Source organism: Hippocampus zosterae, chromosome 8, assembly GCF_025434085.1.
Source record: "Hippocampus zosterae strain Florida chromosome 8, ASM2543408v3, whole genome shotgun sequence".
NCBI lineage: Eukaryota > Metazoa > Chordata > Actinopteri > Syngnathiformes > Syngnathidae > Hippocampus > Hippocampus zosterae.
In genome coordinates, this window is record NC_067458.1 from 22,451,394 (window position 1) to 22,475,812 (window position 24,419).

A 24,419-nucleotide genomic window follows, 5' to 3' on the forward strand; every position below is an offset into this window, starting at 1 on the left:
TTCACGGACAAATTATGAACAGCTGTACTTTGAGATACGAGCGATTTTGCGATCTGATCGTTTGGCCAATTTTTGGCTGCAAACTTTTTTCCATTTCCGGTTGAACTATAGCGTGAAACTAAATAACAAACAAAGATAATTACATATTGTGTATTTAAAACAGCCACATAGCTTTGCCTTAGGAAAGTCCATTAGCTTAATTCTAACAATGCAAAACGCCATAGACGGGCTAATGAATCAGTTTCGCAGTGTTTAAGTCTGTATGACTGTTAGACTGCCCTCTGGTGGCCATGTCACTCACACCAGAAACAGATGCAATCAATCACGTCGCACAACCACCTTACATACTGCTCATTTATGTTTAAACTGTACGTTTTTGTGAAGTATCAGCACAATGTCACAGAATAGTGATTTGCATCTTAAAAACAGATGGAACGGTGATGATTATATCATCATCTCTATTCATTTCAATGAACAATGATCAATGACTGCACCGGTGTCCTTAATTGTAAAAAGATTTTTATTACATTCTTAAACCCACAAAGTATATCACCATTGTGCAATAACACTTTCGTGTTAAAAAAACCATTCTGGCTCTTTTATCCATGACATGACATAAATTACTTTATTTAAATCTATCATGATTCAATTATAATAATAATCTTAAAATCGACAATATTATACACAGAAGGATCATGACAAAAAAAAGTTGAGGGAGACATTTTAAAATGCTCTTTAAAAAAATTAAATTACATCTGTCTCAAAGATGAAAAAGACACCAAACTGATGAGGAAAATATGACTGTACATATCAGGACAAAATCGAAGATCACGTCAAAACCAAGACAAGGATGAGAGATTATAATTCATAATTTATAAGCATTTTACTTTTCTCCCTCTTTTTTTCTTTTTACATTTTTCTTGACTTTGTATCAATATCCTATTTAATCTATGACGGCAAAACAACGCGTTTCAATGATGACAATAATCAAAAGGGTTCAAATCTTTGATACTTTCTGTATTCCGACATTCACAAGAACATGAACTGTACACAGTGAGCAAGGTTCAAAGGTCGTCTACAGTTTGTTGGTGCGAGGTGCCTTGTAGACACGGCAGGGCAGGACAGAGAGCTGAGCGATCACCCTGAGGAACTTGAACCTGGACCGGGAATTTTTCACCCCGCTAAGATTGAGATGAAGGGTTTTTGAAGGGGGGTGGGGGGTGGGGTGTTGAAACGTAAATTAACATTCTACGACAAAGTATTGCACCTTGTTACAATCCAGTCAACCCTGCACATGAGTTGGCTCTGAATTTGTCATATTAGAATCAAAAGAACTTTTTTTTTTCCAAAAAAGAAAAAAAAAATCTATGCTACTTAATGGCAACAAAGGCCCAATTGCACAATCCCACTGTGCCGCAGCTAGGACGGCATCTGATTTTTGTTTTTTAATGCTGCTGAAGATTAAAATATTTCACATCCGATGTATGATTGTAGTTTGTGATTTTTCACTTTCAATGACAGGATTTCAAACGTCGTATATTGTCGTCATATTCGCTATGGACTGTAATTACAAAGATTTTGGGGTGTCGGGTGTTTGGGTAAAATTGTAAGACAAACCTAAACTGCATTGCAATGTTAATAAGTCAACTTAATTTGAGCTTCTTTAAACTTTTGAACGTTCCATTGTTCAATGTCAAAGTACGGTACTTTGCCCACACCCTTTTCTTCTCTGACAAGGAGCTGATGTTTGCTCTATATTATTAAATATTTTTACAATCAATTCAACCGATTAGCCCATCGATGAATCGGTGAACAGTTGACAACACATGATTAACCAATAACAATACACAATATGCATGTGAGGGACGAGTATTATTTTTATAGTCCCCACAGTGTAGTATCTGTGTTGCTTTAAAAGGCGGGGCCTGTCTTGGTGAGTGACGTGTGTGTCAATGACTAGGAAGGTCAAATTAAGTTCACCTGTTGAGGTTATAGTTCATTTTAGGTTCTTCCTGAAATTTCACCCTCAAGCTTCAGTTAAAAAAAAAAAAAAAAAAAAGATTTAGTGAGTACTAGCTATCATGCTGAAAGCTTTTCAATATGAACGTGTGAGAGGAAATGAGGTAGTAAAGGGTCCAAAGATGAGAGGGACATACGGGTTGGGATGGCTTCTGTCTGAAGTCGAACAAAAAGTTTGGCGCTTAAAAATGTGCCTCAAAATCTCAATAAAGTTTTAATCTATTTTTTTTTGTGTGTGTACGCGGAAACTCCCTCCACGTATATGTATTTGCAAGCTTATGTGCTTAGTTTACAAATGAATGGAGTTTATGTATCATGGGGAGGTAAATAAACGGATTGACCATGGAAGTCAACCGGCAGCAGGGAAGGGATCGTGTTCGAATTCGGAGTCAGGCTCCACGGTAGTGAGAGTTGGCGTAGATAATAAATCCCCTCTAACCGACGTCTAAGGAGCTTATATAAAGCGGCGGCCCATCTGTCCACTCTGTGTTCTTTGGATCCGCCCCTTCAAATCAAAACATGCCGTGGCCATAGAGCACATCATGACATATCCCGCTCTGCTCATTATTTCAGCTGTCGGGGGTTGACATGGAGCCGAGGTGCAATGGAATCAATGGTGGATATTTTGGGTTACTTTTCGGAAAGATCCAAATAAAGGGCTGTGCGATATGGACAAACTTTTAATATTTCGAATTTTGCTTGATATCTCAATGATGCATTCAAGATATTACGATTTTTTTTTTTAAAGAAACGACAAAATATTAATCCAAAAGGATGTGGAAAGTGTTTTTTTTTCTGAGAACTTACGGACAGCCATCATCATTAAATTCAGCAATAAATTAAAATTTCCATTCACATTGTACTGCAAATGTGCTTTAATGATACAAATGTTATGCTACAACCGCGTTTGTTGTGCGTCGCGTGCGTGTTTTAACCGCGTCGACGCGTGTGTCGTTCTGTACCAATCTGTCCACGCACGACCGTAGTAAGGACAAAATGGTTCAGAACGTGGGATGGATGTGCTTTGTGGCTTTACGTGTGCATTACATGCGAAATGAACTTTTCCTGGATGGTGTTTTTGCAAGTCGCCCAAACAATCATGTTACATTGTATGACCTTTGCCGTTCGATTTTTACAAGCTTTGCTTTTTTTTAAAAAATCCACTAGTCAGTTTAAATATGGTCAAGTACTGTTTTAAAACACAATCTATGTGTGACGTCCGTATATACTTGACAGCGAACAAGGAAGTGGATTTCTTTCGCGTGTGCTGACCAGGCAGCGGCGGCTCTGGCGTGTGTCCCTCTTTCCTCTCGCCCTCTGTGTGTGTGTGTGTGTATCAGAGGGTGGGGTGGGTGGCGCCACAGATCAGACAGCCCTATTTTGGTTTCAGTGTCCGTTATTGTAATTTTCCATTGGTATTTTCTCAAAAGTGAAAACAACCCTTCCGCCGTATAGGCAGCCATTACGTGTGTGACACAAGCGCATTTGTCTTCGACAAACGGCCACATAGGTGCGTTATATTTCGATATAAAATGGAACCTGTGATGTGCACAATCTCAATTTTGACTTTCAGTGTCATATGCAAAGGGGGAAGGACGCATGGGACTGAGGTAATGATTGCATCAACAAGAGCCCATTTACATTGGTGTCTGAGGGTATGCTAGGAAAAAAGAACAAAAAACAAAATACCTGCATAAGCGTTTGTAAAAGAGAAAAAAAAAACGGTTGTGAGTTTGATCATGGTCCCTATGAACGCTTTGTCCGCATGCTGAAAACCCTGCAAAAAAAAAAGAAAAAAAAAGCGACAACCGATGCCGAGTGAAAAGTGGTTGATTGCTACGAGAATGGCAACTGAAGAAAAAAAAAATCCATGAGGTAAGTGAGGTAAGTTCTCACTCTCATTCAGTATGTACATTCGGAATCAGGCCTTGAGGCTGTGCTGAACGCGTTAAAAGGGGCACAGGGCGGGGGAGTAGGGAGGGGGGGGGGTTACATTCAACCAGAGTTTCCTGGAGCTGTGAGAACTATTGTCGAAACGACATCTACTTGAAGGACTTAGAAAAATAATTTTTGGAGAATAGAAATTGTCTAGGCCACTCTTTTAATCCTTTTCTCGGAGCTCCCTTCAAAAGAGAGGTAAACCAGGCACGCTCGGACGCGGCGCCGGAAGGGCCAAGTGCGGGTCAGGTCGGGAGTTTCCGAGGTTGAGAGGAGTGTCTCCTAAAAGTGTAGCGTGCAGGACTGTCATTGAGCGGCTTGCTTGGTGCCACGTGGTTTTAAACTCTCTCTCTCTGGCTCTTTTGCTCCCTCAACGCAGTCTTGGTTGCAGAATCTCGGTTTTGTTTTTTTTGGGGGGTTGTTGATTTTTTTTTTCTTTTTTTCCTGTACCTAAGTGCGTGGACATTGCTTAGCCCTCTGTGGAGTCTGGGAAAGTCATTTCGCTGCCAAACACCTCCCGGTAGAGTGGCGGGAAGGTGTACGCCGTCTCGGGATGGACCAGACGGAAGAACTCCAGTTTGTCGATGTGGAGCTTGCAAATGGACTTCATGATGGGAAGTTTGGACACCATCTGGAGGAGAAGGACGTCAATCAGAAAAATATACCGGGGGGGGGGGGGGGGGGGGCGGATAGGCCGCGCGTGGCTCACGGTGGCCCGGAAATGCAGCCGTACCTTGGCGAGTTTCTCTTCCGATGCGCCGCCTTTTTGTAAGCAGCGCTGGAGGGCTACGTAGACCTTCTCCTGAAGCTTCTGGATCTGTTGCACATCCGTCAGCCACGGTCGGTCTAAGAAAAAGAGGACGACAATAAAAATGGAGCCAATATAAAAATAGCATTCATACGGTTGCTTCGTGAAGTGGAATCCAACCGTTGAGTGCCAAGAGCGGGTATGATCGTCAAGTACATTATATATATATATATAGTGACCGAACAGCCCGTATCAGGGGGTTCGGTACCCCATACCCACGAAGCACCCCCCCACAGACGCGGACGTTGTATCGGTCTGTCGTGGTGAAGAAGGAGCTGAGCCAAAGGGCGAAGCTCTCAATTTACCGGTCGATCTACGTCCCAACCCTCATCTTTGGTCACGAGCTATGGGTCGTGACCGAAAGAACGAGATCCCGGATACAAGCGGCCGAAATGAGTTTTCTCCGCAGGGTGTCCGGGCTCTCCCTTAGAGATAGCTCGGTCATCCGGGAGGGGCTCGGAGTCGAGCCGCTTCTCCTCCACATCGAGAGGAGCCAGATGAGGCGGCTTGGGCATCTGATTCGGATGCCTCCTGAACGCCTCCCTGGTGAGGTGTTCCGGGCATGTCCCACCGGGAGGAGACCCCGAGGAAGACCCAGGACACGCTGGAGAGACTATGTCACCCAGCTGGCCTGGGAACGCCTCGGGATCCCCCGGGGAGAGCTGGACGAAGTAGCTAGGGAGAGGGAAGTCTGGGCTTCCTTGCTAAAGCTGTTGCCCCCGCGACCCGGCCCCGGATAAGCGGTAGATGATGGATGGATGGATATATATACACACATACATAAATACACACACACACACACACACACACACACCTATGTGCCCCCCCACACACACACCCACCAAGCATGATGTTATTAGCGTTATACATTTTTGCTCCGCGTTCTTTTCGTAACGGACCTCGGCGTTACTTAATAAAACGTCCCCGGCGTTTATTTGTCACCTGGTGAGAGCAACACAGCGGCAGTGAAGAGGGCGATTTCCTCCTCGGACATCTGGATACGACTCAGGCTTTTGGCCAAGTCGAACACGGCCGTCACGAGGTCATCGCAGCCTGGCGGAAGGGGGGGGGGGGGGGGAATATAGCGGTGTCACGGGTGTACGGAGGGGGAAAAAGTGTGAGGGGGAGATGGAGCGCGAGGGCGTCACTCACCGAGAGCCTTAAAGAAGTGAGCGGGGGCGAACCTTCCGTCAAAGAGGAAGGTGTTATTGATGGGGTTATAGGCGCGACACATTCGGATCAGAAGGACATCCATGCAACCTGTGGATAGAAGAGAAATAAATTCATAATTAAGGTCAGGAATCTCTTTGTGAGGTCATGCAGTTCTGACAGTGGATGGATGGGATGTAGGGATGGCGCTCCGCCACAAATTGAAGGTTAATCGGCGAATAGCTGAGTAACGACTCAGTAACGACTGTAGTTTTATTCCAAGTTTGACTTTCAACATCGGCTAAGCCGTCACCGGCGAATTGGGTGAAGTCACACAACGCTCCACACCAAAAAAACGCTGTCGCTAATTTCCAAATGGCAGATTCTCCACAGCACGGCTGTCACAGCGCAATAATTGCAACGCCTTCCAAACAAAGAGCCGCCATTCTTCAAAATGGAGGGCGGACGCCGGCGCTTTTCTTAAGTCACGCCGCATGCTTGTGATTGTCGAGCTGCGTGAAGTCGGCGGCACCTTGGGGCGAATGTACCGCGCGTGCACTTTCATGTGACGATAAAGGATAGCTATTACGACGGAGAGGCAGCAAAGTCATAAACACACACAGCAGGGGAGCCATATTCCCCAAGAGGCCCCCATTTCCTTGCGACAACAGCTCCCAGCTGCACTGGACCAAAACACAACCTGATTTTTTTTTTTTTTTTGCGTTTGTTTGTTTGTTTGTCTTGGGCAGCCCACTAGTCCAGTGGTTAGCACGTTGGTTTCACAGTGCGGAGGTACCGGGTTCGATTCCAGCTCCGGCCTCCCTGTGTGGAGTTTGCATGTTCTCCCCGAGCCTGCGTGGGTTTTCCCCGGGTGCTCCGGTTTGGGCGGCCCGGTAGCCCAGTGGTTAGCACGTCGGCTTCACAGTGCAGAGGTACCGGGTTCGATTCCAGCTCCGGCCTCCCTGTGTGGAGTTTGCATGTTCTCTCCGGGCCTGCGTGGGTTTTCTCCGGGTGCTCCGGTTTCCTCCCACATTCAATTCAATGGCAGGCTGATTGAACACTCTGGATTGTCCCTAGGTGTGAGTGTGAGTGCGAGTGGTTGTTCGTTTCTGTGTGCCCTGCGATTGGCTGGCAACCGATTCAGGGTGTCCCCCGCCTACTGCCCGAAGACAGCTGGGATAGGCTCCAGCACCCCCCCGCGACCCTAGTGAGGATCAAGCGGTTCGGAAGATGAATGAATGAATGACTGTTTGTTTGTCTTTGGATGGAGTGCCATGTTGTGCCAGAACACGTTGCTCCGCGTGTGTGTTCGTGTTGCAGTCGGTTGAAGGTTTGAACTGGCATTGACCGGACTGTATTTTAAAGGCTTACTGACCTGCTTTGAGAAGGATAATCTGATCGTTCTGACACAGGTCCATAAAGCCGGAGATGCGCTTGGCAAACTCCACCACGTACTGGATGGCGTTGGTGATGTGAATGGCGCACTGTTGCCACATGGCCTCAGCGGACTGACAGAAGAGGGGGGAAAAAAAAATAAAGAGAATACAATTAGTCAGAGAGAACAATAATGCAAGTGCTTTAGCGGGCATCTGGTTTACGCTATTAATAGGTTTCCAACACCAAAGACATACTGACCTACGTAGCGTGCGCGCTTGATTGATTAACCCACAAATATTTTGAGATGTTTATTTGTGGTTAGGGGCAATTATTTGAGGAAAATGCATCCGCCGGAACAAGGCACATTTTTTTGTTTGTTTTTACTTGGATTCTTAAAAAATAAAAAAAATAAATAAATAAAAAAATAAAATAAAATAAAATAAAACAATATAGAAAATAAATGAAAGAAAATAAAAAATAAAAAAAGATGATCATAATCTTGTGTGTTTTGCATTTTATTTGGATTTTGTGGCTTATTTGTCAAACGTATTCAACAAGAACGAGTGGCCTCAAGACGGTGTGTTCAAAGACGAATGGAATTCGAAGACACGGTATTGTGACGAAGTTCCAAATAAACTGCTGCTAAACGTGCCTCTTAAATTGTTTACTCATATTTTTTATCTTTTTATTTGCAATAGAAAAAGAAAAAAAAATCGACGACTGATACAAATAATTTTGTAAATTTTTCACACAATAAAACGTGCAGATATTACTGTTGTCCACTTGGGGTCGCCAATTTCACATTCCACACGATATTATCTGTGACTTTGAGTGTGTGTGGCTTTGAAGGGCGACGCCTAGGTGGCCTGTTGCGCGACGTAGGATTGAAGAGTTGACTGTTGTGCTCACTGTTTGCCCACCCGAGCCGTTAAAAGTGCACCGGCGGCCATGTCGTCACAATACGGTCTAATTAGCCGGTGGTAGGCTACGTTAAATGAGCTCAAATTGATATCTTGTGTTGGCAATTGTGCTGTTGTGGTATGTGAGTGAAATCTGTTCTGCAGTAGACCAAGGGGTCACCAACGTGGGCTCTCTTTGGAAAAAAAAAAGGGGGGGGGCGGGGTCACCCCTGATGGGACATACCTTAGTTTGGTACATTCGAGTCTCTTCCATGGTATACGTTGACCACGCCATTCTCTTCAGCTCCTCTGTACTGTACTGACTCGTCTCGATATGGGACTTGACCACGCACTGAGTTATGTGCTCTGGAGTGGAGAGAACGTGAGCGCTCAGGTTATTGTCACGCTCAGGATTGATATTGATCTGTGCGTTCGCGGGGGTCAGAAAAATCGAGCCGTACCGAGCTCAAGGAGGGAGCATCCTTCAGGCAGCGGGTTGAGGATGGCGTGCGAGAAGAGCCCGGAGTCGTGCAACAGCTGGTACTCGTGCTTGATGCTGTGGTTGCCCTCCGTAAAGTCCAAGTTGGTCTGTTCCGGGGAGCTTTGAGAGGACGAGCTGCTGCCGGCGCTGCCGGCGAGCATGTCCAGGTTGCCGTACTCGCAGCCCCCGTCCTCGGGGGTCAGCGGCAGGTCGAATAGGAGGCCGTCGGGCAACGTGGTGGCGAAGTCGTCCAGATCGCTGAGCGTGGTGCCGGGTACTCTTCTGTAGGTGCGGTCGTGGTCGCCCGGGTCGCCGCTCTCTTCCCGGGCTGCCATGCCGGCGCACTCCTGCGACTGCTGGTGCTTCTGGACTTCGGCGTACAGGCTGTCGCGCTGCTTCTTGGACATGCGGCCAAATTTCACCGCTGCACCGACGACACGTGTACATTTAGTGGTAGTGGTGGAGTCGACGACAACATGTGCAACGTGAACTTACTAAAATTGATCATGTATTGCGATTTTAAAAATGTATTTGATTTATATACGGTTTTTCTCTGGGGGTGGATATTACGCCACAGTTTCAGCAAAGTTCCTGAAGCCCAAATGAAGAGATTGAGAGCTTTGTTTTTTTGTTATTATAATTGGGGTTTTTTTTTTTTATGTAACATTTTATTAATGGGGCGGCCCGGTAGGCCAGTGGTTAGCACGTCGGCTTCACAGTGCAGAGGTACCGGGTTCGATTCCAGCTCCTGCCTCCCTGTGTGGAGTTTGCATGTTCTCCCCGGGCCTGCGTGGGTTTTCTCCGGGTGCTCCGGTTTCCTCCCACATTCCAAAAATATGCGTGGCAGGCTGATTGAACACTCTAAATTGTCCCTAGGTGTGAGTGTGAGTGCGAATGGTTGTTCGTCTCTGTGTGCCCTGCGATTGGCTGGCAACCGGTTCAGGGTGTCCCCCGCCTACTGCCCGGAGACAGCTGGGATAGGCTCCAGCACCCCCCGCGACCCTAGTGAGGATCAAGCGGCTCGGAAGATGAATGAATGAATATTTATATGCAGTATTGCCATGAAAAAAAATGCATGCACACTCAGCCCTTTAGTGAGAAAAAAAGTGGCTTATGAATTTTAGTTGTTCCGCTCTTAACTCAATCTTCTCAAAAGCAAATACATTTTCCCCACGAAAAGAAATCCAAATACCATAAATCCATTCCACCCCCCCCCCAAAAAAAGCCATTCGTCATTTTGCCAATTGCTTTTCAAAAAGAAAAATATTCCCGCCGTGTTTAAAAACATACAATTATGTAAGCTAGTTTTCTAAAGTCGACTATTTATCGTTTGTTGCTTCATCTTGTTGCATCACTTTTGGCCTTCAGCGGGCTCCTTTGTAAGCCTGATTGTGAGTTGGCAACCATGCGTTGGCATAATCGCGATTTAATTGCTCCGTTTTCTTTCTTGAGGCGGAGCCATAATTGACACTTGCGTGAATCTCAAATTTGAGCTTGCGAAACAAAACGAGGGAGGGACATTTTTTTTAGAAAAGCTGCCAAGTGATGGCTCATCGCTCGTCTTGCTTGCCAAGCTTCGACTATTAGTTTCCCTCAAGCTTGCTTAGGCCTTGAACCTGCTGAGCAGCAAGAAAAGGAGCAGCAGGAGCTCCTCGATCCGAGTCGTCCGCAAAGCAATCTTGAGAGGAACAAATTTATCGACTGATCGTTTTATCGCATATGGTGGGCTCCATCTCGATCTGGTGTTGACCATGTGCCACTCGGTCAGTCTATTAGGTACAGTACGGGCCACGCGAGTGCTTTCGGACATGGACTCACCGTCGCGGCTCATGCCCAGTGCCAGACACTTCTGCAGCCTGCAGTGCTGGCAGCGGTTGCGATTGGTCCGATCGATCAGGCAGTTTCTCTGCCGCGAGCAGGAGTACATGGCGTTGTTCTGTTGGCTGCGTCGGAAGAAACCCTGGACGGAAAAGAACAACGCGTGTGTTCGCATTGCAAATATCAGTTGGGCGGTGTCGGAATTTTTTTTTTTTTTATAAATTGTTGGATGCGACCCGTGTGTCATGAACTGAGTGGCAAGCGAGGGACTCACCTTGCAGCCTTCGCAGGTGATGACACCATAATGGATGCCCGAAGATTTGTCCCCGCAGATTTTACAGGGTATGACTTCTATTTGAGCTAGAGAGAGAAAAGAAAGGATTGTTGATTTAGTTTGTTGATTCAAACTGGGAGGAGGGGGGGGGGGCAGAGAATCCGTTTGTGGATGAAGCAAGTTCGAGCAAGTTTGATGATGACAATTTGACAGTTGCAATCATTACAATAGGAAAAGATGATTTGAGATCCAGAGGTTTGGCGTGATCAATGTGGTCACGGAACAAATGAATGTATTTTTCTCGAGGCACCACAGCATTCTTTTTTTTTTTTTTGAATGATTGTCACAGCCGCAATACCGGTCAAAATGAATCGGAATGTCGACTGACCAGCGAAAGAGGGAATAGCATTTTTTTTTTTCCTTTGAGCTGCTCCACATTGGAATTACTGTACTCATTTTGCATTCATTCTACCTTCCAACAACTCAACATCTTGACGGCGTTCATCAAAACTGACGTCAGGCAACGTGCTGCAAAGCAGTTTGGACTCACTTTATTTCGCGGGCCCCAAAAACTTCAGGTTACTTGGTGTTCACAAGAGCGGCAATGTATGGCGAAAAGGCAACGAGCGAGTATACATTATGCACCTTGAGTTCATTGTGGAAGCCTGAGCCTTCTTACCGCGGAACAGCATGTTCTTTTCATTACGTTGTTTATCTAAGTAGCCCGGGCCTCCTCAAGCCCAGAATAGCAGGTCAATTGCATTAGCCGAGGCCCGAGGTTATAAAGTTTCATGGCTCCCTGTCAAGCCGCCCCCCCAACCCCCCCTCTTCCTACTTGTCCTTGTCCTTCTCTAGGAAGAACAAAATACTTGCAGAAAAACAAACCTACTTCTGAGGATCTCGAATGGGAAAAACCGCAAGTGATGAAACTGACCGTTGACAGTTAATGAATTTGTTTTTAAAGACTCTTTTATAAAAAAAAAAAAAAATACTAAGAATTAAATCCGGCTTGGGTTTGTTTTTCTTGAGCAGAATATGAGGTCATCCCAAAAGAAAAAAAAAGAAAAAGAAAACAAAACATAACAACTTGGAAACATTTCATCCATACTTCCTGCATAACAGCTTGAATTCATGGGCGGTATCGGAAGGATATACATGAAGAAATAAAATGGAAAGTGCAAAGGGGGAAAAAAAAATGCTGCTCCCTCTACTGCTCCTCTTCAAGGCCTCCCGCCCCTCCGGCAAGCTTGTTATATAACTGCAGTCTGGCCGCATTCCACGAATGCACGCATTCAAAAGGTGGTTGTCCGGGCAACCGTGTGACGTGCCTCGCTCTCCCGCCTCCGTTGCCATTGGCTGCCGGGCGGGTGACTTGAGCGTTTTGATTCGCCGGCTCACCTGCCAGTCAGCTGAGCGGCGCCCAAACTGCTCCACTGACACACTTTCCCGGTCAAGCAGGAGGGAGGACGAGGAGGAGGTTCTTCCTCCTCCTGCTATTTTTTTTTCTTCTCATTTTAAGGCAGGCTCGGACCGATCAAAGAATACAAGGGTGTGGAGTGCAACTTTTGTAAAACATAACGCGGATGACAGATTTAAGACGTCGAGTCGGTGGCTGTTTCGAAACTTGCTTGACATCTGGATTTATTGAAAGCGTCAAAGTACACGCGAGTCAGAGCCCAGTGGCAAGAACAGCTGTCGCCAATCGCGGCTCCTGACTTGTCGCAGCACGTCAAGTATCGGGAGTGAAATTTCAGCTGTGCCCAAGCGAGTCCATAAATCTATTTTTTGCTCGGGTTGAAGCCGGCGGTAGATGAACCCGCAGGCGAATAAATGTCTCGGTAATTACGACATACAAATAATAAAAGCAAACATGTATTACCATCAATAAGGAAAAAGAAGGGGGGGGGGGGGGGTTCATGGCAATGATCCCAGCCAGATTAAATGTCACTTTTTAAGTTTAATCACTCGTTATCTTCGCCAAGGAGATTTAGCGGCATTGCACAAAAGCAACTGTAACTTTGTCACTAATCTTAACGCAAGGGCCGGTATTTGGTTTGACATTTTGCTTAATTTATGAGCAAATACTACGTGGTCATCAATTCAGAAAATTGATTTGTGTATGTGTGTATTTTATTTCACAAAAATGTAGCAGAGCTTAGACTCACAAGCAAAATCCCAGAGTTCCGGATGGATTCAAAAATTCTACTACTAACGATGCAAGATTTTCCTTTTTAGTTTAAAATAGCTTCGCCATAGGTTCGCCATTTTAAACTAAAAAGGAAAACATTTCCGGGTTTGGAAGCGGATTTTTTTTTTAATCTAACCGGAACTCGGTCACTGCTGCCAACACAATTAGGGAACAGGGATTTTGAGCTCTAATTTTAATATTTATATAAAAATATACATTAATGTTAGTAATTTTGGTGTCACTTGGAGAGGATTTTTTTAGGAGGTATCAGCCTCTTAAAAGATTTAGTGGCCTGTCTTAATAGTTTAAACCGTATTTGGGGGGTTTTTTTTGCCTTTGAGGCGACAACAGAAACAAATTTAGTCACCCCTATGCCAGTCCCAACACTTTACCAACAAAAGAGTTGTAAAAGGCTTGTCAGTGCAGACTTTGTTCTCTCATTCGAGCTAATCAAACAGTCCAAGGTCCTATTTACCCGTTCATTACCTGACATACTGTACTTAACCTACTTTTGGAAAGGAATTTCGTCTGTGAGTTACTGCTGGATCATTATTACATAGCGCAGTCTAAGTAAAAGGCAGACATTTAAAATATTTTCCCCCCCTGTCAGTTGTTCCAGTGATTGACGCTCTTTCTAAGAAGCTACTCGCCATTTAACCTGCCTGACCTGCCTTGAAAACAGCATACATAGTATAAGACCTGACATGGCCCTGTAAAAAAAACAAAAAGAAAAAAAAGAACTGCATGATCAAGTAATTACTGCACTGATCCAACCGTCACCGAGTGAAAGCTGAAAGTACAAAGGGGCCCATCACAGAGCCCTGCGACATACCTCGAGAGTGGCTAGACGCCGCGGGGGGAAATTCTGACATTCACGGGCATCTTTTCTTGACTGACAAGATGGTTGCGGGGCAATTCACCATTGACAAGCAGGCCAAATCACACACCGGCTCAACTTACACTTGTGGTGCAGAATATTTCCAACAAACCGGGGGGAGTTCAATTTGAAGCAGAATGCAGCCACAATGCAACACTGACGGTTCACAAAAAGCCCCAAAAGGCAAATTTCCATCAGCACGCATCCTAAAAAGGACTTGAGGATTTGTCGGCTAGCGCTTCACCATAAAAAAAGAATAACAACAATGGCGTTTGAATTTAACACAATTAAAAAGGAAGGATGTAATGTGATTCCCAACACCTGTGCTGTCAAGGATCATCAGATGTGCTGCGGAAAATCATCCAATTACATGTAATTGGGGCAAAACGATTCATTTATTCAATTCCTGTTAATGCGCCGTCGAGGTATCGGATCGGGACTCGATATCGGCAGATACGCAAAATCAAGTTACTTGGATATGGGTGCGAAAAATGCGATTGTGAAGGGCTACCAGTTTGATACAGACTTCTGACATTTTTTTTACCCACTTATTTCCGATTAAATCATCATATGTACCTTTGTCTGAGTAAGTGATGCAATCCAATTGAGCACAAGATGAAATAATTATCTTTATATTACCTATAGCGACGATGCAGCTATAGCGTGAAAAGCTCAAGTACAAGCTAGCATAGTTGAAGTTAGCAATTTTTGACATTGAACAATAATTAGCAAAGAAGCGTTTTCGCGCGGGGCAACTTGTAACATGGCCACGTTCATCGGCTCTCATCAAAGGGTGAGTAAAAATATTGTTTTGAGGAGTTACGACAAACCTCTTGACGCATTTGACGGTTGGGCGCGCTAACGTGATACGTTAATCAAGGTTTTACAATGGAAATAGTGTGCTGGCATTCATTCAAGTGACCTTCTTTCCAAGTGGGAAAACGGGGAAAGAGGTTCCACTGCCGCATGATGTCAGTCTTTCCCAGCCTTTGGGCCAAGGCACATATTTCACATTGGAAACACTTGGTGGCCTAGCACCAAACCGAAATGTCATAGTCGAGAGTGTATATTGAAATAATGATGATCTCGTCTCAATTTACTCCAAAACGTACCGACTCTCAGTCTGTGTCACATCTGGTCTCGTTTAGTTGAACGCAAAGCGGACGTACTTGGAATTAAAGGGACGCACAGACAGTAATAAGACTTTTCGGGCCGGTAGCAGCGGCGCGGCTTGTCGAGAAGAGATCCTGTTTCGAGACACTTGCCACCGACTCCGGGTAAAATTGTACTACAAGTTGGAGCGGCGCGATGGCTATAAAAGCTTCTTGAACCGGCGTCGAACTTCTTGCCAGGCGACAATTATGCAACGCTGCTCCGATGTCAATTGGCGAGCCATCGGGGCGGCGAGGGAACGGTGCGCTTTCAAAAACCGCAGTCTGAGCCGTCAAAAAAAATATATTATTGGTGAAACCGAACAGGAAAACGGACGCGTCTCTTGACTTTGGGGGACACCCTGTGTTAAGTTTCCCATATCTGGAGTTGTTACTCATGAACTTTGACCAGCTGAACAGCAACACGAACACACTCCAATCCCTCTTCCCGGCGCCTTGAATGCCACGCGGGCCTCTGCGACGCAAGCGGGACCACACCGAGGGAATTTGATTGCGATTCTGTTGTACATACACCACAACGACCCGTCGCACATCAATCGCGGTCGCCTTGAACTTTAACAGCCTGTTTCGACGTCACGTCTCCAATCGCCAAAGTTGAATAAGCAGATTTTGCTTATCGCATTGACTTGGCTTCAAAACTACCACCAAAGTTGAAATCAACATTTCTGGGCACAACATCTTATTTTGGGGGGGCTATCTTTGCACTCTTGTAAACATCAAGTTAGTCTGCGCGGGCGTTCTTCCTTGAAGCCGTAGATAATAGTGGAACGGAATCTCAGCCTGCAGCCGACGGCGGGGCGGGGTGGGGGGGGGGGGTCACCTTGACACATACCGAGTTTCGCTGTGCACTCCTGCAAGGCTGCGCATTGAGAATAGATAGTGCGCCGCGGCGTTCTTGGAGAACACGGGGTGACCTTTGGCCTTTCCGGCACCCAAGGGCCTTTTCTTCCTCGGTGAACTCAACAAAGCTAAGCCAGCAGCTTATTGAATATTTTCAGAATCTATCGATTATCCCAAGAATTTATGGCGTGATTAGATACAATTTGATTTGGCATTGTCAGACACAACAGGTGAACGATTCTCAACTTGCAACCTTGAGTGTGTCTGGCTTTAATTCATTTCAATTGTATTTATAGAGCACTTTCAAACTTTTTTAAAAGGTAGGGCCTGATGAGTGATGTGGGAAGTTATTCAATTATTCGTTTTAAACCCATGTGGCACTTTTTTTTTGCCCCTGTTTTAGTTAAACTTATGAAATTGTTACTTAATACACTGTGCGTGTACTAATAAAAGGTAGAGGGGGTGCGGTCAGAAAAATGTAAGCATCCAGCGGTGTCAGACTGAGTGGTGTTCTCTCCGGCTGATGCGAGTAACCCAAGCTGACAGAGGAAACCGAGTTTATCTCAAGCCTGCTGTGCCCTCATGTTTAAATGTGGGCTTGCTGTGCCCATATCCGGCTTTGCCGCAGCAGTGCGCGAAACGGTGACATCACAAAAATGGCAGGGGCACCTTTGGACAGTTACATCTCGCACATCACGATATACAGGAACCCCACACGAGTAGGCCCAGCCTAGTCACAAATATCTTTAAAAAAACAAAAAACATCGGCTTAATCATTCCTAGTTCTAAAAATGTTTAATTGCCAATATTTACTTACATGTACCACAAACACTTGAATATAATTTGAAACTGATTTGAATAACTTTATAAAAAATTGACTTTTTTTTAATTCATACATTCCTTGGGGGCGAACCTATCCCCCCCCCCCCCCAAAAAAAAACAAAGCTTCTTAGTTTGTGTGTGGGGTTTTTTTCCCCATCTAATCTCCTGCATTTTTAAATCAAGGTGAATATCAGGGTGGGTCAATGAATCACTTCCTTGACACCAATTACAGCTCCACGGCTTTGGCGTCATCTTGTGGCATTTTAAGCCATAAACAAAGCGCACAAAACCGGAAATCAGTGAGTTTGTTATTTTAACAAATAATAGCTGAGGATCGATAACACAGGGGGGGAAAAGCGTGAGTTTGTGAATAATGAACGGGGACTAGTGGTGATGGAAAAACAGATTGTGAGAGGGCTTCTTTTTTTTTTGTCGTTTTTCAATCAAAAAGTTCCATTTCATGACAGCTCATGCTGGCGCGTGCTCATCTATTGGATAAGCTTACAAATGGACATAAGACGATACATTATATTTTTTTAAATGAACATCCGTGTCCACTAAAAAAGCGATTTTCAAAAGACTACACACACACACACAAACGCACATACACACAAAGACAAAAACTGTAATCCTCAATGACAGAACTAGGTCAGTGGAACACCTCCTATCCCCCAACGTCGACAGAACAACATAACCACCATACTGCTGAAAACAACTCACTTGACAGAAAGAAAAAAAATAAACAACCAACACTGGTTTCACACATCTAGGTGTACCTTGACAGTACAGTCTGTCTTGTTTCCTGGAATAATAATTTTGCTGGTCAAATGGGATGCTCATTAAGTGGCAGCAAATTAAGTTAGTCAATTAAGGAGCTGTTATTAAAACACACAGGCGCGCACAATAAGGAGGTGAAATCGATCACAAGGTGGCCGAGCCAAGTGTCTTTTTCTCGAGGCTCGCTTGAATCAGCCTGCTGGCTCCCTCGCTTCGCCATTCCCTCTCTCACTCTTACATAACCGCAGTCAAGTCACCGGAGAGACAGCATGCGCACTCGAAAAATAACACCGGCCCGCCTTACAAACTCGCGAAATATTTCTGAATAGATGTTAAATGATATATATGCGGTTGTAAATTTACGATCGATTTTCGACTCGAATTCCTGTATTTTTCAAGGTGCGTTTACGTGTTCCCTAAAAAAGTGTTAACTTCAGACTTTTTTTTTTTACAAGACTCCCAAACTTTGTTATCATGGCAAACTTACCTCTCATGTCGCCGGTTTAGTCATACAAATCGTGGGGATGATAAAAAAAAAGCAGGGGCTAAAACTGAACTTGGCTGGAGCTGTCAAAACAGCAACTCCTCATACGGTTCGTGGAGCCTTTCCGTCCAAAAAAAAAACCGCGTCCACTGTACGACGAGAATTAAAAAAAAAGCCGTCGGCAGTTTGTGTTGAGTTCAAGTTCGCCTACTTTCTACTCGGTCTTCCTTCCCGAGGGGACGAGGGGGGCACCGTGTTGTGGCTGGGTCGGAGCGGTTGAACTCACGCGTGGTCTCGCAGCTTCTTCCTTCCTGCTCTGGGGCGGGCGCTAACCTACTTTCAACGACGTGCGGACTACATACGATCGTCACCCGTCCAGCCAGCCAGCGAGCGAGCGAGCGAACGAGCCCGCCCGCCGCGTGCGTGCCCGGCAGTCGACACAAGCGCACGCACATACGCACGCACGCACGCACGCACACAGCGCGGGCTGGTGGCACGCGCGTCAGCAGGTTCTCCCCCCCCTCTCTGTTCTCTCTCTCTCGTTCTTTCGCTCTTTCTTCTCTCGCGTGCGTGAGAAAGTGTGGCAGTGTGTCAGTTAAGGCCGACGGGCCACGCAGCGTGGGAACTATTACGCGGCGCGAATGATAAGTGCATCTTTCTATCCATCTGCCAAAATTAAAAAAAAAAAAGAAAGACCTCGTGATTAATATGTCAAAGTTTGACAGACAACTCCACCTTATCTATCGACCAATGAAAAGAAACGAGAATGACCTCACGATCGAAAGCGCAGGTGTCAAACTGCGGTTGTCGACGGCCACCATTTTGCATATTTAACATGTTTCCCTCATCCAAGCCACCTAATTCAAATGATCCAAGATTGTTATCAGGCTCCCACGGAGCTTGCTGGTGAGCTGATTCCACATCATGTCCAACATACCGATATGAAACGGTAAGAGTAACAAATTATTCATACCTACTGTACAGATAAGAGATGGATCAGGACGTTTTTTTTACACCGTTCTCGAGAGCATGAGTATACATTTGCCACCTCATCCATTGAAACTTTGCAACCTTATGTAACTTTATTGTCTTTGCAGTACTTGAAGTACAGGGCTACAAAATGAGGTTTGCGGCTGCAGTAAAAAAAAAGGGACTGGCATATAAAGTAAAACAAATGCAGTGTATGTAGGCTAACAGTACCCACAATGGTCAAGGAATGAACATTGTACGCATCATTTATAAATATTACACTGTTTGCCATAATGAGTTTGACTTGGATTCAATACTGGACAAAAGTGATGGTAGCGAATTGTATTTAAAACCTAAACTAACTTTATTGTTGTTGGAATACAGCACAGTGCCACAAAATAAAGTTTGCGCATGCAACATTTATACCTATCTGCATCATTTTGGCACATATACAGTACACATATATATATATATATTGTATATTAAGAATTAGTTTTAATACATCTCATTACATTAATACATTTTTTTCTCTTCTTTCTACATACATTCTTGCTGCTGGAGGCTGTAAATTTCCCCATTGTGGGACAAATAAAGGATATCTTATCTTATCTTATCTTAATACTGTATATCGATAAATATATGATATTCTCCAGTATTATGACGTTCGTTTGAAGAACACGCATCACATCCAACATCCATGGCATAAAATTCTATATTTGACATGTAAACAATAACACAAAGTGTCAACAGATATTAAGTCATTTTAGTGATTTTAACATCAATCAGAGTTAAAATGATAAATTCTAAACATTAAATATAATGATAAATCAGAACTAAGTTGATAAATAGAGAAAGGTATTGAAATATCCATTATGAATACAAGAGAAAATTGACACAAGAGTGCCAGGGTGAGGATGTATATAATCCCGATACAAACCAAAAGTTGTAAAAATATCACGGTTAAGGGTAAAGTATGAGCCTTAATGGAGACTTCTTCTTACTTTTTCTTTTCTGATTGATATAAAAATGATTTAGTAGATATAAACACATAACGGGGTAGGCCTAGATAAGTTTTCTACTTCATCCTACTCCCTTGAACATAACTGTGTTGAATGAAGACTGATTTCTTTCTTTTCACTTTTTTATCTACCTTATTTTCTGTCAAATTATTACTGTATATGTTTTATGTTCAATAAACAAACAAACAACAAACAACAAAGTGGTCTATGCTGCTTTTGCAGTAGTAGTAGTAGTAGTAGAAGTATACTGTATATCAACATCGGTTGCTAATAGTTCTACAGCACCACCACATAGATGCTATTTGTTAGCCCGCCCCAAATGTGTTAGCATGAAGCGAATGGAATGAAGGCAAAGTTGTGCTCTTTTAAATGGACGACATGTAATTCTCTTTGTTGAGTTTGATCGGAAACTTCATCTGGGGGGGTGACATGAAACCGTTTCAAAAGAATTGTTTACTATCTAGCAAACTGCTGCTTGAGAAGTGAGTTGAGTTCACCGTTAGCATGTAGCATCTGACATTTTTGCTTGCAAGTCAATGCGGGGAAAAATAATAATAAATCATCCAAACGATGGCTCGTATTATGGAAAACTTTGAAGTCCGGGTCACTTGTATCCCAAAAAAGCAGTACATACTGTAACGATATTGCAAGACCAATGATTGCTTCCTCTTTTCTTTTTTTTCCTTTTTAGCTACATGCAACACTGAAGGGAAGTTGATTATATCACCGGATTAACAACCCCTAATCTCGTTTGAGGGAATTACCAAAGTCAACAGGTCGTTTTGTTTCACTGCCAGTGTGTGCGCGTGTTTCACTCCGACGCTTTTCCAAGACTAGAAATGTATTTCTTGTGTTTCTCCGCAGATGTCGATATGACCAACGGCTGGGATAATGATGATAATTGACTAATCGATCGTCCGACCGTGGATACGATGACGAGCGTATCATGTAATGCGGGCGCTGTTATGAAATGAGGGTGACGGGATTATACTAAGTAGGTTAGTGGAGCAACGCGGAGCTTTCACGCTCCCCTCCCGCTCGGAACGCTCATGCGCTCTCGGGAGGCGCGGCGTTCGTTCACCGCCACCCTATAACTGGACCTCGGTCGAACAAGCGTTCACTTCCCAGTACACAACTTCCACTTGTTGTTCACGTAGGCCCGTGTTTACTTTCTGTAAAGCAGATAAAACCTTGGCAAATAAACGCGGGACGTTCCCCATTCTTGTTTTACAAGCACAATGATGGGAAATGCGCCGTCCGCGATTGTTCGTCGCTCGCGTTCTATTCTCCCCGCAGCCGTGTAAACTTCCACTTCTTCCCGTTTAGGCGGCTCGCGTTTCCTTCCCCCCGATCCTCATCTGCCACGTCGCCGGGATTATATTGTGTCCTTCCTTCGCCGTGTCCACAAAGCAGCCACGCATCCATCCGGTGTCCGCTGCCTGTAATGTCACTCACCCTCTGACCCGCGGTCTTACGTAACCATGGTGATGCCCAAATTAGACCCATGGCAAATCATGCAGATTAAGTCCCTTTTGAACAGTGGCGGGAGGCACGGGCATTGAATTATTTCAAGGATAAGCAAAGATATCTTGTTAGCTTGCGTGTTTTCCAAAACCTTGTTCAAATGTTGTTGTTTTTTTGTCTTGCTTTGAGTTTGTGTTTTGCGTCAGCTACGAGCGCCGTACGGTGAACTCAATTCACTTCGAAACAAGCAGTACTGAGGAACATATATTCTTTATCCTCTTTAAAAAGCAACTTTCACCCACATAATAAAATGCCATGTTGTTTTACAAAATACCTCTTGCTGGGCAGCCGTGTATTTTGAGCAGATTGGGTTATTTTTACTCAAGGTTGGGGGTCATGATTTTTGACCCAGCAGATTGCGTTGGAGATTGGATTTGGGCATGCCGAAAAGATGAAGGTCGTACATTCAAACGTATTATGCGAGTAATCTGCTGTGGCGAACTCTCTGAGAGGAAAGTTGCTTCTCCTTTTTCAGAGAAAATGTTGGGAATAAAATTCTTTTTAAGGACAGCTACACTGATAATCTACTCATCACCCATTTTTTGGGTATTTTAAACTCAACAGTATATGGGTAGGTTTTTTTTTTTGTCTGTTTTTTTTGCTCCATTGTTGGACCAAAATCTTGACCCGCCTTGTTCGGTCAAATGCCGCCGAGTATAAATAACACAGCAACGACTTTTCCACTTTGGATCCAGCGCTGGGTTAGTTATTTCATTTCATCCAAATTGGATTGCGTTTGATCCGACAGGTTCATAAATGTAATAAGATAAGATAAGATATTCTTTAGGGCGGCCCGGTAGTCCAGTGGTTAGCACGTCGGCTTCACAGTGCAGAGGTACCGGGTTCGATTCCAGCTCCGGCCTCCCTGTGTGGAGTTTGCATGTTCTCCCCGAGCCTGCGTGGGTTTTCTCCGGGTGCTCCGGTTTCCTCCCACATTCCAAAAATATGCATGGCAGGCTGATTGAACACTCTAAATTGTCCCTAGGTGTGAGTGTGAGTGCGGATGGTTGTTCGTTTCTGTGTGCCCTGCGATTGGCTGGCAACCGATTCAGGGTGTCCCCCGCCTACTGCCCGAAGACAGCTGGGATAGGCTCCAGCACCGCCCGCGACCCTCGTGAGGATCAAGCGGCTCGGAAGATGAATGAATGAAAAAAAGATATCCTTTATTTGTCCCACACTGGGGAAATTTACAGCCTCCAGCAGCAAGAATGTAGGTAGAAAGAAGAAACAACAACCACCGTTCAATTAAGTGCAATATAAACACAAAATGGATAAATCGCAGTGTTATTTACAATAATATTCCAGAGTCCATTACAGAAGCGGTGAAAATCTCTGTTTGTGTCTGAATTACGTTGTTGGCCAAATGGGGCACAGCGGAAGGAGCCACGATGAATTAATCATGGTGCACAAAGTGAAATTTCTGCAACAGATGAATGCCACGTCCATTCATTCCATCGGGGAAAGACGATTTGACATATACAACAGTCATATGAGTCACTAGCGTGGTGGCAGAAACTTTTTTTTTTTTTTTAGTTTCTTATTTTGAATAAAATCATTTGAACGTCTACTTTAGTACAAAGTGTGATTTTTTTTCTCCCCCCCCCCACCTCTGGCGCTGCCCAAATTAGAGCATGGAAAAAGGCAAGTCAGACACAAAAGGCCCCTTTGTGCCATGTTCAAGGCCTCCACTTTTCACACACATTACTTATTGATCATACACGGTGTGCTCCCGCGCGCTCGATGCACATTTGACCAGGCCGAAGCGGTGCGTGTAAATCCCGCTATAGCGAGCGGATTATTTTGGGATCCAAGCACCCATAATCCTCTCTTCTCTCCCTCATCCTGCTGAAAGCTCTCTCCCCTTCTCCTCTTTCCGATGCCCGCTAAGCTCCCTCTGTGTGTCTTTTACACAGCGCTTTCCATATCCCGGAATCTGGTTTGTCCCTGGGCTTCACCTGCCGAAGGTTTGGCTTCAGTAGGTCAGTATGTTACAGTCGCTGGGCGTTTCCTCTAGGTGGTTGTCATCGCAGTAGAAATACACACAAACACACACACACACACACACACACACGCCTATAATAGTCTTGTCAATATTGTTTTAACTGTCATTCTCCTGAATGATAATCCTACAATGAATCACTGCTGGTTAGGTTCGTGCAGCAGGGTGGAGTCAGCAAAAATCAAAAGCAATGCACTCAAGCTCACGTCTCCACCAAGTTTATCGATTAGTGAGCATAGAAAATTTTTAAGGACTTCAAATTTGTACCCAGTGCAAGCAAATATCATAAGGTCAGGGATGGGTAATGTTAAAAAAAAAAAAAAAAGAAATTAAAAACAAACCACTTGCCCGACCGACCTCATCTGATCATTTTTATGTTGTCATAACACCGTCCACCCCTAGATGGCAGCCATCACTTCATAACACTCCCACTTGTTCATCTCCATTACAGAAGAGCGCAGAGACGCTGTTAGCTCCGACTGATTATTGTGGCATTTTAGAGTTACTCAAGTAAATCTAGGCACACAATCGACCTACTACGGGTCACCTAAACGCACTGAAATGATCATGATTAATGACTTGACGATGGAAAAACACATCTGGAGTACTGCAGACTTCTGGTCATAGAAGGACCGGGCGGAAGGGTTCACACAGAACTTTTCAGCGCATTCGGTACAAGAGCGAGGTCATTCGAAGGGTTCACACAGAACTTTTCAGCGCATTCGGTACAAGAGCGAGGTCATTCGAAAGGCGTTGATTTTTGGCCTAGCGCTTTGTTGTAACCTTACAAGTCAACAAAATATGTGCAGGCGTGGTCCGTTTGCCAGTTTGGACCTGATAAGCCACTTTTGTAACCATGAACGGTACTTATTCTTAACCTAGGGGCTCAATTGTGAACCCAGTCGGTAGAAAAAGTTTTTCTACCGAAAATGGACTCCGACAGTACAGTGTGGATATTGGATGGACCTCACCTGATGAGAGCCAC

General features: G+C 44.6%; 1 protein-coding gene and 1 long non-coding RNA gene across 3 annotated transcripts; one reads left to right on the forward strand and one right to left on the reverse strand.

Annotated features, from left to right (window-relative positions):
* Nucleotides 1–1,214: 1,214 nt before the first annotated feature.
* rorca (RAR-related orphan receptor C a) lies at nt 1,215–18,388 on the reverse strand. Of its 2 annotated transcripts, none has more exons than XM_052073740.1 (10): nt 17,927–18,388; nt 10,764–10,849; nt 10,490–10,631; nt 8,652–9,095; nt 8,435–8,556; nt 7,290–7,422; nt 5,918–6,025; nt 5,708–5,818; nt 4,691–4,803; nt 1,215–4,588 (listed from the first exon to the last, which is right to left on the reverse strand). In XM_052073740.1, the coding sequence occupies exons 1-10, from the start codon at nt 17,931–17,933 to the stop codon at nt 4,427–4,429; spliced, it is 1,428 nt and encodes a 475-aa protein (XP_051929700.1). In that variant the 5' UTR covers nt 17,934–18,388; the 3' UTR covers nt 1,215–4,426. The 2 variants fall into 2 exon arrangements, with proteins under 2 accessions (XP_051929700.1, XP_051929699.1); XM_052073739.1 differs by lacking the exon at nt 17,927–18,388 and adding an exon at nt 11,443–15,771.
* A 71-nt stretch (nt 18,389–18,459) lies between these two features.
* LOC127605905 (uncharacterized) lies at nt 18,460–20,797 on the forward strand. Its single transcript, XR_007963681.1, has 3 exons — nt 18,460–18,872; nt 20,603–20,690; nt 20,776–20,797. It is a non-coding gene; the product is annotated as an uncharacterized LOC127605905 (long non-coding RNA).
* Nucleotides 20,798–24,419: the final 3,622 nt, after the last annotated feature.

What these genes read in the sequence shown, in the direction of transcription:
- rorca (XM_052073739.1), bottom strand. An exon ending in ACTGGGCATGAGCCGCGACG is followed by an intron (nt 9,096 to 10,489) that starts GTGAGTCCATGT and finishes TCGTCGGTGCAG; the next exon opens with CGGTGAAATTTGGCCGCATG. An exon ending in CGGAAGAGAAACTCGCCAAG is followed by an intron (nt 4,589 to 4,690) that starts GTACGGCTGCAT and finishes CTTCTCCTCCAG; the next exon opens with ATGGTGTCCAAACTTCCCAT.